The 15,739-nt window shown below is 37.7% G+C and overlaps 1 protein-coding gene across 2 annotated transcripts in view; it reads right to left on the bottom strand.

Moving 5' to 3' along the window:
- Positions 1–11,691: 11,691 nt before the first annotated feature.
- Positions 11,692–15,739, bottom strand: part of glra4a (glycine receptor, alpha 4a) — a 66,275-nt gene continuing 62,227 nt past the window's right edge. The window contains exon 10 of one of the 2 annotated variants that reach the window (XM_028459847.1): positions 11,692–12,541. In XM_028459847.1, the coding sequence (XP_028315648.1) occupies positions 12,251–12,541 (291 nt within the window). In that variant the 3' untranslated portion in view covers positions 11,692–12,250. The remainder of the gene's footprint in view (positions 12,542–15,739) is intronic. The other variant, XM_028459848.1, reaches the window with a different exon arrangement.

Here is a 15,739-nt window from a genome sequence, read left to right as displayed (position 1 = left end):
TTAGAGGAATTTAGCAGATTGACAGTGACAGTGTCTTTGCCCTCTGTTGAACATGTGGAATGGAGATGGAGAGGCGAACCAGAGGAGGAAATGTTCATCATCATGCTATCTCCAGCATACGTGATATTTACCAGCGGCACCGTTCATCACCCTGATTTTAATTAGCACTCAAGGAAAATGACCTTTTTTCTTTGCCAAAGCCTTCAAACGGTGAACACACAGGAAGTTTATTTTCAGATCCATGTTTTTAGACTCAACATGGATCTAAAAAACCAAACAAAAAAACAGTAGTCAACAATCGGGAGACAACAATGTAAAGTACATTGAATATAGGATGTGTGTCAATGAGCAACATTAGAGTCAAGTACATGGTTTCCTAAATTTTTAATTTTCTTTATATATTGTCACTTTGTGTAGTATATAAAGCATTTTTTATTTTAGAAATGATTATTTCAAATATTTTCATGCGTAAATATCACTTAAAGACAATAGTATTCCGTAAAAAAAAACAGTAAAAGCATTTTGTTAACTTGCAGATTACACTTTAAGTAAAAGTAATTAAAAGAAGAAGCAGATTGAAAATTACCATATATTCCATTCATTTGTAACTCTATTTTTTCAAAAAAGCATTACATCTTTAAGCTGTTTATATTTTACGTCTGTTACACTTTTTTTTTTATTGCTGTCTTTATACCACTTGCACACTCATCGGAGCACATTTGTGCATCATCTCTTGGGAAATAATTATTTAACCTTCTGGCTCACCTCCCATGCAGACAACTCGGAACCATCTGTGAACCTGTGTCACAGTGGCAGAGGGAAGTGGTTGCAGAATGTCTCCCTCCATCACTCTCATGGCCATTAACACAAGTGACAGTTGAATCTGATGGACAGGGCAGAAAAGTAGAGGGACCAAATCCTCTGCAAGATTGAGGAAGAAGTGACACGCTGTCTTTATTTCAGATCTGCTGCTGGTTTGTAGCTTTGACATCACCCAGTTTAGTGTAGACACGGAAGAATTGTAATAAAATATATATATATATATATCCTGATGCAGCTTTGTATTTAATGAAGTTAAAACTAATATACTTCTTTCTCCCTGTTTTCTATAGCCAACATTTTCATCCTGGCACTGTACTGAAGCTGTCAGCGTGCTGCTCATTATTTTTCGCTGCAGGACTGGATCCCCAGATGATGGTAGGCAAGTTTGGGCTTCCCTATCTATATTCATATGTCTAGTTTTTCCATTAGTTACTGAAGTACTCACTCAAATAATCTCTCTTGGACCCCCCACTGTTATTTAAGTGAAACATTTGGAAGCAGAAGAAAAAAAAAAAATCATCTTACATTGGTTGATTGTCTTGCTCAACTCATGCTTGTATTATTCTAAATAAAATGACATGTGGGATGTAAACTACAAAGTCAATACTTAGACAATTTAATTTAATAGCTTTTTACTTACTTCAAATCAAACAGAAATCAAAACATTATAATGAAATAAATCAATACCATTCAAATGCACAATTCACAGAGAACAACTTGTCAACATAGTCGGAGTTTGAAAGTTTGAAAAAGAGAATTAGATATATAGACAGTCTTGATATTTTAAGTGCCATAAAACACAGTGACTTTACAAAATATATTTGAATTCATTTGTTGTAGATGGACTGCACTATAGGTTTTCAGTGAAATGGTCCCAAACTTTTGAGACTTTAAGTTGGTTCTTCTTTTGTTATGCAATTTTTCTTCACAATGTAAATGGTGAAGCGACACTGCACCCAGCAGTTCATGTATGGTACTGTAGCAAAAATGAAGGAGAAAGCAGCTTCCGGCCTGATTTTATCATGAATTTACAGCATTAAACGACGTGTCGACCCAAATTTTTGTTGTCAACATTATCAGTTATGTTACTAATAATTTTTGTATTATTGTATATGGTACACACATTGTGGTTGGCGTGAATCTGCTAGGCGCAGTGTCACAGCAGAAGAAGAACCAACCTAAAGTCTCAAAAGTATGGGATCATTTCACTGACAACTTATACTACAACAAATACATTAACACAATCTACAACAATGAATTCATATATATTTTGTAGTCGCTGTGTTTTATGGCACTTAAACTATTGAGACTGTTGATATATTTTATTATATTTTTTTCTTTTGCCTTCCCTGGCAAGAATCTGGTTGATACCAATGATGACTTGTAACTAACTACAAGAAGGATACAAAGGCACATGGACAAGAATATTCTTGGATTTAATCACCAACCTCAAGACTGGAAGAAAACCTACTGTTACCACCTGATCCACTGCCTTGCTGCAGAGCTAGAACTGCCCTTCACACTTTCACTTTCTCCGTTTTACCTATTTCTCATCGTCATGCATATATTAATCAAAACATGACGCAGGTATAACATTCAAATGATTTGTCATTCATCCTATAAATAAACCCCTCACAGCCTTAAACAGGAGACCTATATTCTGAATGTTACACTGCAGGAGAGCTGTTGCAATTTTCATGATATCTCGTACCAAGAACTGCTGTCATTTCTAATTTAATCGTCAAATACGCTTTCGCCAAGAAATTGTGAATATCTAACAAAGCAATGGGATTTGGAAAAGTGGTTGACATGATATCGAAGCAAGCTTATTCTCGCTGTGTAGGAGCTGGGAAAATCATTTTTATTTGTCCTGTGTGCAAACAAAAAAGAGACTCGTATGCGGGTACGTCTCCCACTGTTATCCATGTAAACCCTCTGCTGCAGTCTACAGAGTTGCAAGGCTTCTCTCAGATGTTGGAATTACGGACAAGTAGATGCACAGCAAGGGATTAGTAGACATGATTCCCAATAGGAATTACTGCTAAGTATACAAAAGAGTGAGTTACGCCGTAGCTTGAAATGTAGGGCTATATCATCCCTGCTGAAACAGAAAACTGTCAACATAGGAAGATGTTTTAACTGAGATGTAGATATATCTGATATTTTAGACCACAGATGGACAACTTTATCACTGAATACAGGAAATGACAAAGGGTTTGTTTGTTTTTGAAGTCATTTTGTGTATTTTTCTCCCGATATGTTTATTTTTGGAGTCATTTTTGTGCATTTCTGTTGACATTTTGTAAATTCAGTTGTTTTTGTGTACAATTGTTGCCATTTTGTTTGTTTTTGTTGCCCCTTTGTGTATTTTTCTGTAAATGTGTATGTTTTTTGGAATCCTTTTATGCATTTTTCTCTCATTTTATGTGTTTTTGGGGTTACTTTGTGCATTTACTTTGGGTGCTGCACAAAATTAGAGCAAGTGCCACATGTAGCCTCCAGTCCACCAGTTGCACATATCTGATCTAGACAAAAGGTTATAGATTCAATAACCTGGGTGCCTTTTTGAACCTCTTTGATAATCCTACTGTACATCAAAGCTGCATTAACCATCTTGACTGCACGCAATCAGGGAGAATGTGTCAGCTCTTCTCAGCATCATGCATTTGTCCACATTTGTCTTTGCTTTGGTTATCAGGCTGATGTGTAGAGGTGGTCTGTCAGAAAAATGTTGCATGTGCAAAAGTGTCAACCTTTTCAAATTGCTAGGATAAGCACAAATGGAGCTTCAGAGATGTTTGTTGATATGGATTGATAGATCCTGATGGAGGTGACACAACATGGGTGTTGCTTTACTTCCTCGAGCCACTTTCTACACATGAGGTAACGGTAGGTTTCCCTCATTTAATGATTGCTTTATTGATTATCATTCACAAACTTACAAGATACTGCAATTTTATAGTTTTGTTTCTTGAAGACAGAAAAAGCATTTGACCACACAGCACTCATAAACAATGTGACTTAGACACAATCCTTCTATTATGAGTCAGGATTTGAACCAAGCATTTAAATGATTTAACTTAAAGCTGCTTGGAATGACAATTTATTTATTTTTATCAGATCAAAAAAACATACTGTATGCCTCACGGATCAATAAAACCAAGATTATTTTCTTGCAAAAAATGTAAAAGGTTGAAATTGCCACTCGAAAGTTTGTTTTCATCTGCACTGTAAAAACACTCTTGTTGGCGTTGTCAGAAAAGTTTTGTGCATTGCATTGTTGGATGTGGAGTTTTGTAAACGCAGAAGCATGGAAAGATCTGAATCCTGCCGAAATTGAATGTCTCGCGGAGTGAGGGGATATCACTGGGAATAGTGTGAACAAATTAGAACAAAAGTAGTGTCAAAGAATCTTTGAGCAAATAATCTTCAATTTATCATTTTTATCTTAGGGTGACCATATACTTCCGGTTTTACCCAGACATGTCCTTTTTCACGTCTTGACCGGTGTCACGGTCTGAGCTTACCTCTGTACTGAGATTATAACCCTAACATAATCCAATAAACAAATAAAACACGTGTCCGTTCACTTTGAAAACAAAAATAAACAAAAAAGAATAATTTTTTTTAGCAAAAATTAATTTTAGCAGTAGTGTGCATGTGCGCGCATGCACATATATGCGCATATACAATCTCAGTATGACGTGAACTCAGTACATGACACTGGGCTGTCCGGGGTCATTTTTACAAATAATGACATTTTCCGGGCTTCCCTGGGACCTTGAACGCATCTCTGGGAACATGTTAATATAAAATACCGTAACTTTGCTAATATTTGCTCTATCTGAGAAACTCCACCAGTTTCTGAAAGCTAATAAATGGCTCTTTATAGCCAACATGTCATTACATTAGATATGTGATAGGATCCGCTTTGTTTTTATGAAATCATCACACACGAGGAAAAGAGAGAATACTACAGTCCAAGAGAAAGAGAGCGAGATTAAAAGAGACCAAATGAGAGTGGATTTAATTAAGAAAAGTTATTTATTGAAGTGTATGTTTAATGAATATTTACTGTTCTAGCTTTGAGTATGAGATATTTCAAAGACGGATTGTTAAAATGCATAATAAAGGTGATTGACTTGAGTCATCAATGATTTCAGATTTTTTTTTAAGTCTTTCTTATGAAGACAGAAATATTTTTCTAAACCTTATTGACAATAACAACGTATGTATTTATTAAATTGTATTTTGCCGTTACAATGTAAATTTAGGAAAGTGTTGAGTAATTTGAGTATGCCGAGGTCGACCCAAGTGTTCTCTTTTTTTGGAAATCAATATATGGTCAGCCTGCTTTATCTGTTAAGCAGAATTATCGTCCTAAGCAGCTTTTAATGTTCTTTTGGTACATATTTATGTTATAAGAGTAAAAAATGTTTTTAATAAAAGCAAATTTGGTGTTACTTACATTACTATCTGAAGTAGTTTAAATTAAGGTTTGAACACGTACAGCAAGAACCTTTTTTTTTTGTCTCTATCAGCATTTCAGCTTAGTTTGTTTGTGGTTGATGTAAAGCAGTATAAGGCGTGTGCTCTAAGGGACAGTATTGATTGCAGGTCTTAAGCTGCTCTTTTAAAGCACACACATCAGTTTCCTCTTTGGCACCATTGACATTAAGCTAAAGCTGGGAGCGGGGTGGACACATGATGATTACACCTTAGGGAGACGGCAAGGACATGGCATGGACACGAGACCACCACCTCCATCAAAGGTTCATCCTCCTCTCATGGGGGGTGTTGAACAATTGCATAGATTCCACACACGTTGTGTATCTGAAGGCCTTCATAAGGTCACGGCTAGGGTTGCCACCTTTCTGAAAGAAAAATAAGGGACACCCATGGGAACACGATCCTCAAAAATAGAAGCATTATGACATAGAACAGTGTTTCACAAACTTTATTGCCCCATGTACCCTTTAGCTCATGTTATACTTTATTTATTGGTGTGTGCAGGCTCGTCTAAACTCTATTCTGTGTTTCATCCAACATTAACTTTGAATTTAGGCTTTTTCATTCATTTATTTCTGATGTTTTGCTGATTTTTAGAATTTGAACTTCACCTTTTAATTTATTTTAAAGAGTTGTGCAACAAATTATGATTGATGGATGAAAAAAAAAAGTCTGTGCGCATGTAAAAAGAAAAAATCTATAGTGTTGAAAAATAAACTGAAATGTTTCTGTGCCTCCTGAAAGGTGTTCAAGTACCCCTAGGGCAGGGGTCTGCAACCATTATTCTCAAAGGAGCCATTTTGTTTCCTCTCATCTGGATTAAAATACCTTCTTAATTAATACAATATAGTGTAAAAAATTCAATACGTAGTTACAATTATATCGAATAATATTATTATTAATAATAATTTTTTAGTTGATTTATTTGTAGGGCTACAAAAGATAACTTGAATTTGATAACACATGATCATGTTGGTCAACACATACTAATTATTTATCAAGCATGCATATTGATCCGGCACGTTGACAGTTAATTCAATATTTCCCCACACAAATAAAATCTCTATTTTCTTCCAGAATAGTTATTGCACAATGCTATTTATTTTTAGGTTGACAAATTGTTATATCATGATTTTATTTGGTGTCATTTATCATTAATAACCTCTGTAAGATATAACAATTCATTATTTTAATATTTAGGGAGCCATTGCAAGACAGTCAAAGATCCACACGAGGCTCCAGAACCACAGGTTGCAGACCCCTGTCCTAGAATATACAGAAATCTCTACAAACATTTTTAACCTCGGGAATATATATGATATAAAATAAAATATGGATGTATTTATTTAATGTTTACCTATATCTGTATTTTTGTTAAAAGGCTATACATAATATGCCTATTTTTATTGCCTAATACTACTGTAATAATAAATAAATGATCTTTCATTCGACTTTAAAACCTCCACACCCTAAACATGAAATCTAATCACAGTAGTCTTTCAAATCAATCCAATCTTACAATCCAACCATGATGTGCCTTACTGTATCAGCCTCAGGAGATGATGGATGAATGAAGAACTTCTCAGATAATTCATATCTACAGTGTTGTTCTCCTGAGGCTGTTTGAGGTCAGACTGACCACCGTGTGACACTGAAAACTCTCTAAAGTTGGACATTTTTAGGGTCTGAGCAGCGCCGGTGTTTGTGTCGCCTCTCTCTCTCCAACACTCCGTGAAAGCACCACATACTCACAGCCAGGCACACAGGACCCACCACAGAGAGCGGGGGTCCAAGGAGATCCCACCACAATGATGTTTCTGGCCTTGGCATTTCCTGCATTTTATTTAGTGTGTGACTGTCTAACGGACATGTCTAGTGTTCTGGCCATTTATGCAAATATGGAACAAACAGTGTTCTGTTTTGGCTCAGTACGGGACGCACCATTTCAGGGCCAAATAAGGAACAATTCCATATTTTAAGGGCGGTGGCTATTTGTACGCTTGCTGTATCAATATACCGACATTCTATCCGTACGCAGTGCCCCTCATGGGCAAGTTTAGGTCACGTGACTAAGACTAAACCTAACCCTAACCCTAAACACTACGTACGTGTACTTTGGTAAAGGTACTAATTTCACCGGGGGGTAGACACTTTCTATTTTAAGGGACGGGTGGCAACCCTAGTCATGGCTGAAAGCCATTAAAGCTGCCTGGAAACCAGTCAACTTAACTTTCTAATTAAGTCCCATTTCTCTCTTTGGATAAATTTAGTTGAGTTTGCTGGTTGGTGACAGGAGATCGGTTTAGGGATTGTGGGGGTGCATTTATTAAAGCCACCACACTCTTGGGACTTTGCAATAAAAGTTAATGTTTAAATCTGCTCAGTAGGTGGTAGATCATGTGTTATTAGAATCCATCAATCTTATGGTGTTTTGAAAAGATTGCTGCCTTGAAGGAAATGGACTGTTTTTAGAGAAAAGCAAAGATTAAATAAATGCTGCGCTGTTAAGTGTGTAAATGTTCCGTTTGTGGGTGTCAGGTACTTATTTCAACCAACATCAGCGCAACACAGCGTACACAAATCACTGCATCGCCACAGGATTCACACAGACAATAAAAAGCACACATATTTGCAGTTGTGGTCTATAATGGCCGTGGGCTCGTACTATTACTTCTGCCTCACAGAAAGAAGGTATAAATGGTAAATGGACTTGATTTATATAGCGCTTTATCCCCACACTGAAGCAGTCTCAAAGCGCTTTACATATCAGCTCATTCACCCTAATCTCTCTCACATTCACACACCAGTGGGACAGGACTGCCATGCAAGGCGCTAGTCGACCACTGGGAGCAACTTAGGGTTCAGTGTCTTGCCCAAGGACACTTTGACACATAGTCAGGTGCTGGGATCGAACCCCCAACCTCTCGATCAGAAGACGACCCACTACCACCTGAGCCACGGTCGCCCCCAGATGATAAGATTTTAAAAATGTGCTCCGTGCAATGATTTTAAATGTATTATCTGATAATCAGTGGTGTACTGTTTACTTTTGATTTTTGTAATACAATTTTGCATCGATTGGTTGATTTTTAGTAAAATGTCATTTGAGGTGTAATCTGCAATGTTGGAAACCTAGCATGATTTGAGCTAGCTAGACCTACTTTAAGCTCCACCCCTCCAGTCACTGCTCCATCCAAAGCCAAACCCCCACAAAGTTGAAATCGCATCCGATATAAAAATAAAAAACTCCCCATAGGAAAACAATGAGTTGTCTAACAAAGAGACAACAACCTCTGCATCAGTTTTCAAGCTCTTCACATTTAAAAATGTATTATCTAATAATTAATAATGTACTGTTAAATTGGATTTTTGCACTAAAAATCATTTTGATCATGATAAAATTGTATCAATGTCATTTGAGGTGCAATCCGCAATGTTGGAAACATAACATGATTTTATCGAGCAAGATCTACTCTAAGCTCCACCCCACCTATGTGGTCCCATCAGTGCTTCGTTCAAAGCCACGCCCCCATGTGCATCTACAACCTCTGCGTCAGTTTTGAGCTTGAACTTTGTCATGTGACGAGGGGCGAAGGGGGGGACAGAAGGTATCTGATTGGTTCATTACTTTATGACCGAATTTCAGCGATTGGCCAACGTTTTTACAGAGTTGACTACTAGGGCTGGGCGATACATCAAGATTCAAGCTATATTGAGTTTTCTATTTTTTAAATTTATTTATTTATTTTTTTGGCGGTTATAGAAAATGACTATATCGCCTATATCAATACATATATATATTTTATAGCTTATTTTGTTTTAAAGCACTTGTTTTATGAGTCGGTGCTTTCACTACTTCTGAGAATGGCATTAAAAAGCAGAGTTGAATGGATCCTGAGTGTGTCCTAACACAGACCTTCCCCTAAACAAGCCACACAAAACAACTCAACTCACACACGCCTTTAGAGGAGAAAAAGCCCAAAATGTCACATTTTGTGCAACTGTTTGTTAATAAATGTGCCTGTGTGGATGGTTGCATCAGCAAATGTAATTCCTTGTCTTTCTGGTCAGACTTCATTTGAATTAAAACTATTATATCGCCATTTTGAGAAAAAAATATCAAGATACAAGTTTTGGTTTCATATCGCCCAGCCCTAATGTCAGCACAGGTATCAAATTAGTGTCCTTTATCTATCTGGGGTACTGAACTGGATATGTTTCATGATCAAAAGCCTGAAATGTCAGCAAACTACTCTTTTTTTTCACTTATCTTCGAGAAAGGTTCAATTTACAATTTACGCCAGTTAAAAAGCAAGACATTGGTGAACATTAGGGAAAGTCCACTCACTTTATAGAATGATATTTAGGTCTTGGTTAGGGGAACTGACGTAAGGACAGTGGGCTCCAGCTGCCTATCTGAATGCATTGGCATTAGCAGAGAACACCAAGTTCTTTTCAAACTCATTAGTTGATAAAACAACCCTCTGATTTTCCATTAAAAAACCCATTTGTCCTCCTTGACTGACGGTGCCCCCTCCCCCCAACATATCCCAGCTTTCCACACCTTCAAAGCCACTTCTGAGAGTGGGGGAAGAAACGACAGTTTGCATGAACGTGTTTCCTCCATTTCTATGAATTCTTCATAAATATCTGTGTTCTCACCATTGCAGCCAGTGAGCCTCTCACAGGCTCATGTTATGAGCTGATTACATCACAGATCTATATTGGGTAAATTTGATTCCGACCTTTGGTTTAAGGATTTCTTCCCTCCTGGGATTGTTGAGCTGATTGGGGCCATTATGAGGCTGGAATAGAGAAGTAATTGTATGTGACAAGGCCCTTCTGTGACTGGATTTCTTGTGTTTCTGGTCTCAAAGTAATCTGCAGAATGCTCAGTGTAATAGAAGCAATATCCTCCTTTGGTTTCCTGGCAGAATAGCAATTTATTTAAATCTTTCAAAAGGAAATACATATTTGTGCTTTGTGCAGATAAATGAACAGATTTCTTTATATACATTTTTATACAGTTTTATATCATCTCTGGTTACAGATCAATTGAATCACTATGACTTATTGAATATTCATAAATATCAAAGACCCATTTCTCCCTCCCACAACCCAATTGTTCCCCTTTGATAATCTAAAGTTGTAAAAAAAAAACAACAACTTTTATTTTTCAAAACATTCATTCAAAGCCGAGTGGTGTCAAAATTCAAGTCATTATATTTCATTCAGCCAGGATCAACATCAGCTTCTGAAGCCATTTTTTCCCCTTTACCATTTTAAACAAACATCAGAAATCCACAAACCTGCAGCGCAGTCTCTGCTGCAATCCAAGACAAAAATGAGACAAAACCAGTTCAATCAGCATCACCCAAAGACCGGGGAACCCAACTGTACCTGAATGTGGTTGAACACAGACATGAACATTGAAGAACCGTCATGTGGAGACAGGGCCATCTATGAGGGGGGATAAAGGGGAGAGCTTTTTGGGGCGCATCCATAAAGTCAGCAAAATGATGGTCCATTGTTTTATGAATCTGTGATAACCACAATTCTTTATTTATCTGAATAATATCCACTGTTATCCAGGAAGTTTATTATTATTTGCTCCATAGATTATAGTCATATTAAAGATGTAAATCTTTGTTTTAATCAGAAATAAAATTGGTTGAATATGATCAAAATGGTGGAAAAGGTGGTGAAATGGGTAAACGTAAAAAATTAGAGAGGCCAAAGACACAAAAAGTGGTAAAAAGGTTCAAAGTGTCAATATTGGCTTAAAAGTGGCAGAAAAAAGTAGGAACAATTCGTTTAAACTGGCAAATAATGTGCATGACAAATTGTGAATGCAGTTAAAGGTGCAGTCTGCAACTCTATATAAAAGTTTGGCAGATTGCCACAATGCACCACGACCGAGCAAAAAGAACCCACCAGAGCCAGGATTGTGTTTGATAGACTATCTGACAGCTGTTGCTCACAGGCCCCGCCCCTTTCCCGGACTGGAGCGCTGTCGTAGTAGAAGATGGAATTGGTGACTTTTCTGCCTGAAAGGTAATTACTGTTGCTTGATTTACATTATGTTTGATTTGTAATTGTTACACTAGAACTCTGTGGCGCATGTGTTGTTTGTGTGTGTGCAGCAGCCTCTGTTTGGGTGCTGTAAGTGACACTGTGTTGCTGCTGCTGCTGCTAGAATCTGGTGTGCGCACATTGAGAAAGAGAAGCACTGCAGCAACATGTTTTTAACAGAGCATGTTATATTACTGTGATGTTGCTGTCGGACTAACGTTAACTTGTTATCTCCTCTGAGGGAGGGACTTTGGAAAGTTTGGAGGCAGGGCAAGAGAGCAGCGGGGAGGGAGGGGGAGAGAGGGATCTGAGAGTTGCAGACGGCACTTTTAAAGTGGCAAAAATAAGCATGAAATACGGTGTAAAGAGGTTAAAAGTGACAATAATGGGTCAACATATGTGACATTAGGTGGGCAAAGTGGTTGAAAGTGTTCATAAATGCCAAAGATATCTTAAAAGTGGAAAAAATTTGCAGAAAAGGCTTTGAAATTTGACAGAAATGGGAGTAATGTAGCAAAAATGCATTAAATATGGCAAGAACAAGCGTTGAAAATAGGTTAAAATGTGACCAGTTTGGTGTAGTTGCAGAAAAAGGGTAAAAAGGCATTTGGCGACCCCCTCCCAGTGTCTCGTGACCCCAAATGGCATCCTGACCCCAAGGTTGAGAACCCGTGACCTAAACTACCCTCTTCTCTTTATCCATCCTGAAGACGCACCTGAGCACAACGGTTTAGTCTTTATTCAGAAGCAGAATCGTCCCCTCATTAAACTCTATGGCTCTGGCAGGCAGATTTGGTTTTTAGAAAAGCTCTATAATGCAACATCTGTATATGGCGGGAAGCGATTTTTACAAGTTTGCATGGATGTCCTCGTGTCGCAGCACTTTGTACGTGATCCAGTAGAAGATGTTGAATATGAGAAAGCTCAAAGGGAAGACGGCTCTGGATATGGTGTCGATGCGCTTGGCCCGGTCCACGAAGCGCTTGTGGACAACCTCTCCGTCATACAGGGTAACTGGAGGTGGAGGGGTGAACACGGTGGCTGTCTCCACAGCGGCGCCGTCCTTGTTCTGCAGGCAGTGACCCAGTCCATAACCCCGGAAGTAAAAACCGCGGCTCTCCCTCACCAGCTCTTCTTCCTGCGGTGCCAAAGCAAAAGGAAAAGATATGTCGGCCAGATGTCAACTAGAGTTAGCATAAACCTTTAGCATTTACGCTCACTGGCTGGTGGTCATATACATTTGGGTTGTAGCTACGCAAAAGAGCAGCAGAGTGCAATTAAGTAAGAACATCAGCTGAGAAAACTGCAACTGTCACAACATGCTGTCATCTTTTAAAGTAGCAATAATTTATTAAATACACTGTCACAACAAAATCTGCATAATGTCCTCACGTTATTTCTATTCTAAGGCTTTTAGGTCAAGGAATAAAATTAGAAATTGAAACAATTCAATTTAAAAATGATAAAATGTGTAATTTTCTTTGTTTTGTGATTGCTTCCAGGAATCAATGTATTTTTCAAATGATGCGGAACACCATTATTGGGGCCTTTAATTTTCCATTTCAAAAAATGTCTTAACATCGTGTGTCAATCCCAATTCTGCGTCACATCCACGTCATCTAACACTTTCGTTTACGTTCCGTTTCATCATTTATTCTCTCTTTTGATGATTTTACTGGCTTTTTCACTTCCCAAAATCGTACCACACATGATAAATAGGGTTTCCTTTGCAGATTTGAACGCTTGTTCATCACAATGCATTAAAAACATCACTAACGCGATCACTACTTTATCCACTACACGTAGCATATTTTGAATGGGATTATTGGCAAGATTGGACATATTTGTTCGTTAGTCACACTTTCTAGACATTCTAGACCTGTTTTCTGGTGAAAAATTACAAAATTGCAGCCCTAAAGTATGTATATAATATATTTCAGTTTTGAATTGAGTAATCCAATGTTTACTACTCTCCCACAATATCCAGACTGATTTTTATATTATAGATTGTGTAACCCTGTGGATTCTCAGTCCATCAACACAAAATTATGGAATAAACAGTTACCATATAAATAAAGTTTAAGCTTGACTCGGACAGGTTTGATCCTTTACATAAGTTTAGTAATGTAATGTACTTGAGAGGCCCCGATGAGGTGGATTCTGAACGGCTAAAAAAATCTGACATTGTGAAAATAAGTGACAATCTTTAAGACCACGGCTCAAAAGCGTGAATTATGTAGATTTCACAATGAACCTGATCAGCTTTGATTTTAATACAGTGTACGTTACACTGTTCTTGGCCTTTGCAGAGAATAATATTGGACAAGCAGCTTAACTCTGACACATTGAGAGATTTGTGGAGTCTGGACTGGACGATTAGTAGTCGAGTGCAGGTGCAGGTGCTCTCTCAGTCTCTCTGTAACTGATGGAGGCACTTGGCTAGTATCTGTCTGACACTCTCCTCTAAGTGGTTGACGGACTCCGCTGAAAGTCGTTTACTGCTTCTGTCAAACATCCAGCACTACTTTAGTATCTCACACCTCGACTGTTCTCCCATGGTTACAGTGATCCTCCTGCATACCACCTCCATTTCATTCATGGAAAGAATTCTGCAAACTTTGTTTTTTTTTTTCTACTTCCCTTTGATAAAGTGCTAACTCAATCAAATTAATTCTACCATCTATTATCTTACACCTGCCCACACGTAAATACTTAAACCCTCCTTTTATCCTAGGGCTCAATTTGAACCCATTCATTGTGTATCATTCATAAAATAATTGTTGACTTTATTTTGTTCTTCATATTTCATGACTTTTCCAAATTTGATGGGTTCAATTGGTTAAGCTTAAAAATATCATGATGATATTTTTTCAATGTGATGAACACATATTGCACGCATTGGTGTTCCTCTGCACGCTCTCTCTCTCTCTTGAAAATGTCCTCTAGGAAAAGATTGGCTGTAAATGAGGTCTTGGAACAGCTCTTTCACAGTGAAAGTGACGTAGAGGAGAATGTGCCTGAGACTGAGGAAAGTTTATGTTTATGAGAGGAAAGGGGGAGTCACCAACATAAATCAATATGGCTCATTCTGTGCGAGTCATGAACGTTCACCCCAAATTAGAAAATATTTGGGTGAAGATACAATATGGCTCATACTCTTGTGGTCATTAATGTTAACAGTAAAAACTATTGAAAATAAATGAATTCTAATTCAAAAGTTTGGGCTGATGGTGACGCTAGAGAACAGGTCATGGTTTCATTATCAAGTGGTCGTTTATGTATTCAACAAATAAACAAAGTGTCTGACACAAAAACTTTGTCTTCTACAAACATCAGCATAACTTCTCATGTGATAGCAGTAGCAAAGGTACAGTAGCTAATGTGGCTAAGCGGATAACAATTGCTATTCCTTCTGAATTAATCCAGTGTATGACTTTGTGAAATTTTAAAGCAGATATTACTATTTTTTGTTTTTAACTCTATAATAACAGCAGATGAAGCGAACTGTTGATCAAGAGTGTATATACGTATGTCATCCAGGGCACAAAGTGTGCAGCACATTGATAAAGAAAATGTTGTCCAACAAAATCGTGCAGAAAGTTTAAGCTGTTATCAAGTTGCAAACTCAGGAATAAGGGGGAGAACCAAAAACAATAAGAGTAAAGGTTTCCATCGACGACGTCGGTGCTTCCAAGACTTACATCACATGGAGCAATGCAATACTTAGGATGCAATGGTGTAAACAAAGCATGCAGGCCTATGACCCTGTAGCAGAGGAAATTTTGTTTCTGGAGTTTATTGAAGGGGGGGGGGGGGGGCATATTTTCATTCCAGTGAGTGGATATCTTCATGCTTTAGCATACCAGCACACTTTGGATATTTTCATGCATCCAGTTATATGCAGGAACAGTTTGGGGATAGCTTCTTCCTGTTCCAACATGACTGCACGCAGTCCCGACCCGTGCTAGACTAAACAGCTTTGGACTGAATCAGACTGAAGACTGTGAGCTGGACCAATGTTTGCCCAACAACAGTGCTTTAGCTCACAACGTGCTTTTGGAAGGTTAGTCCAATGTTTCTTTATGTCTTGTAGAAAGACTTCCTAAATTTACAGTCATATCTTCAAAAAGTGGCAAAACTATTTGCTTTGTTAAGGTTTCAATTAAAAATAAATAAAATAGATTAATTGGGAAAATTTAATAATGTTGGAAAAAAATCTGTGTACCCTTCGTTCTTTGGTTATTCCATTTTAAAACCAAAATCTAAATAACAAATAAACAGTGTGGATATTGTTTTACTAACTTAAAACCAAAGCAGAAATACAGAAAAACCAAAA

The sequence above is a fragment of the Gouania willdenowi genome, chromosome 10 (assembly GCF_900634775.1).
Source record: "Gouania willdenowi chromosome 10, fGouWil2.1, whole genome shotgun sequence".
NCBI classification, from domain to species: domain Eukaryota; kingdom Metazoa; phylum Chordata; class Actinopteri; order Blenniiformes; family Gobiesocidae; genus Gouania; species Gouania willdenowi.
This window is presented reverse-complemented; position numbering and strand designations above follow the sequence as displayed.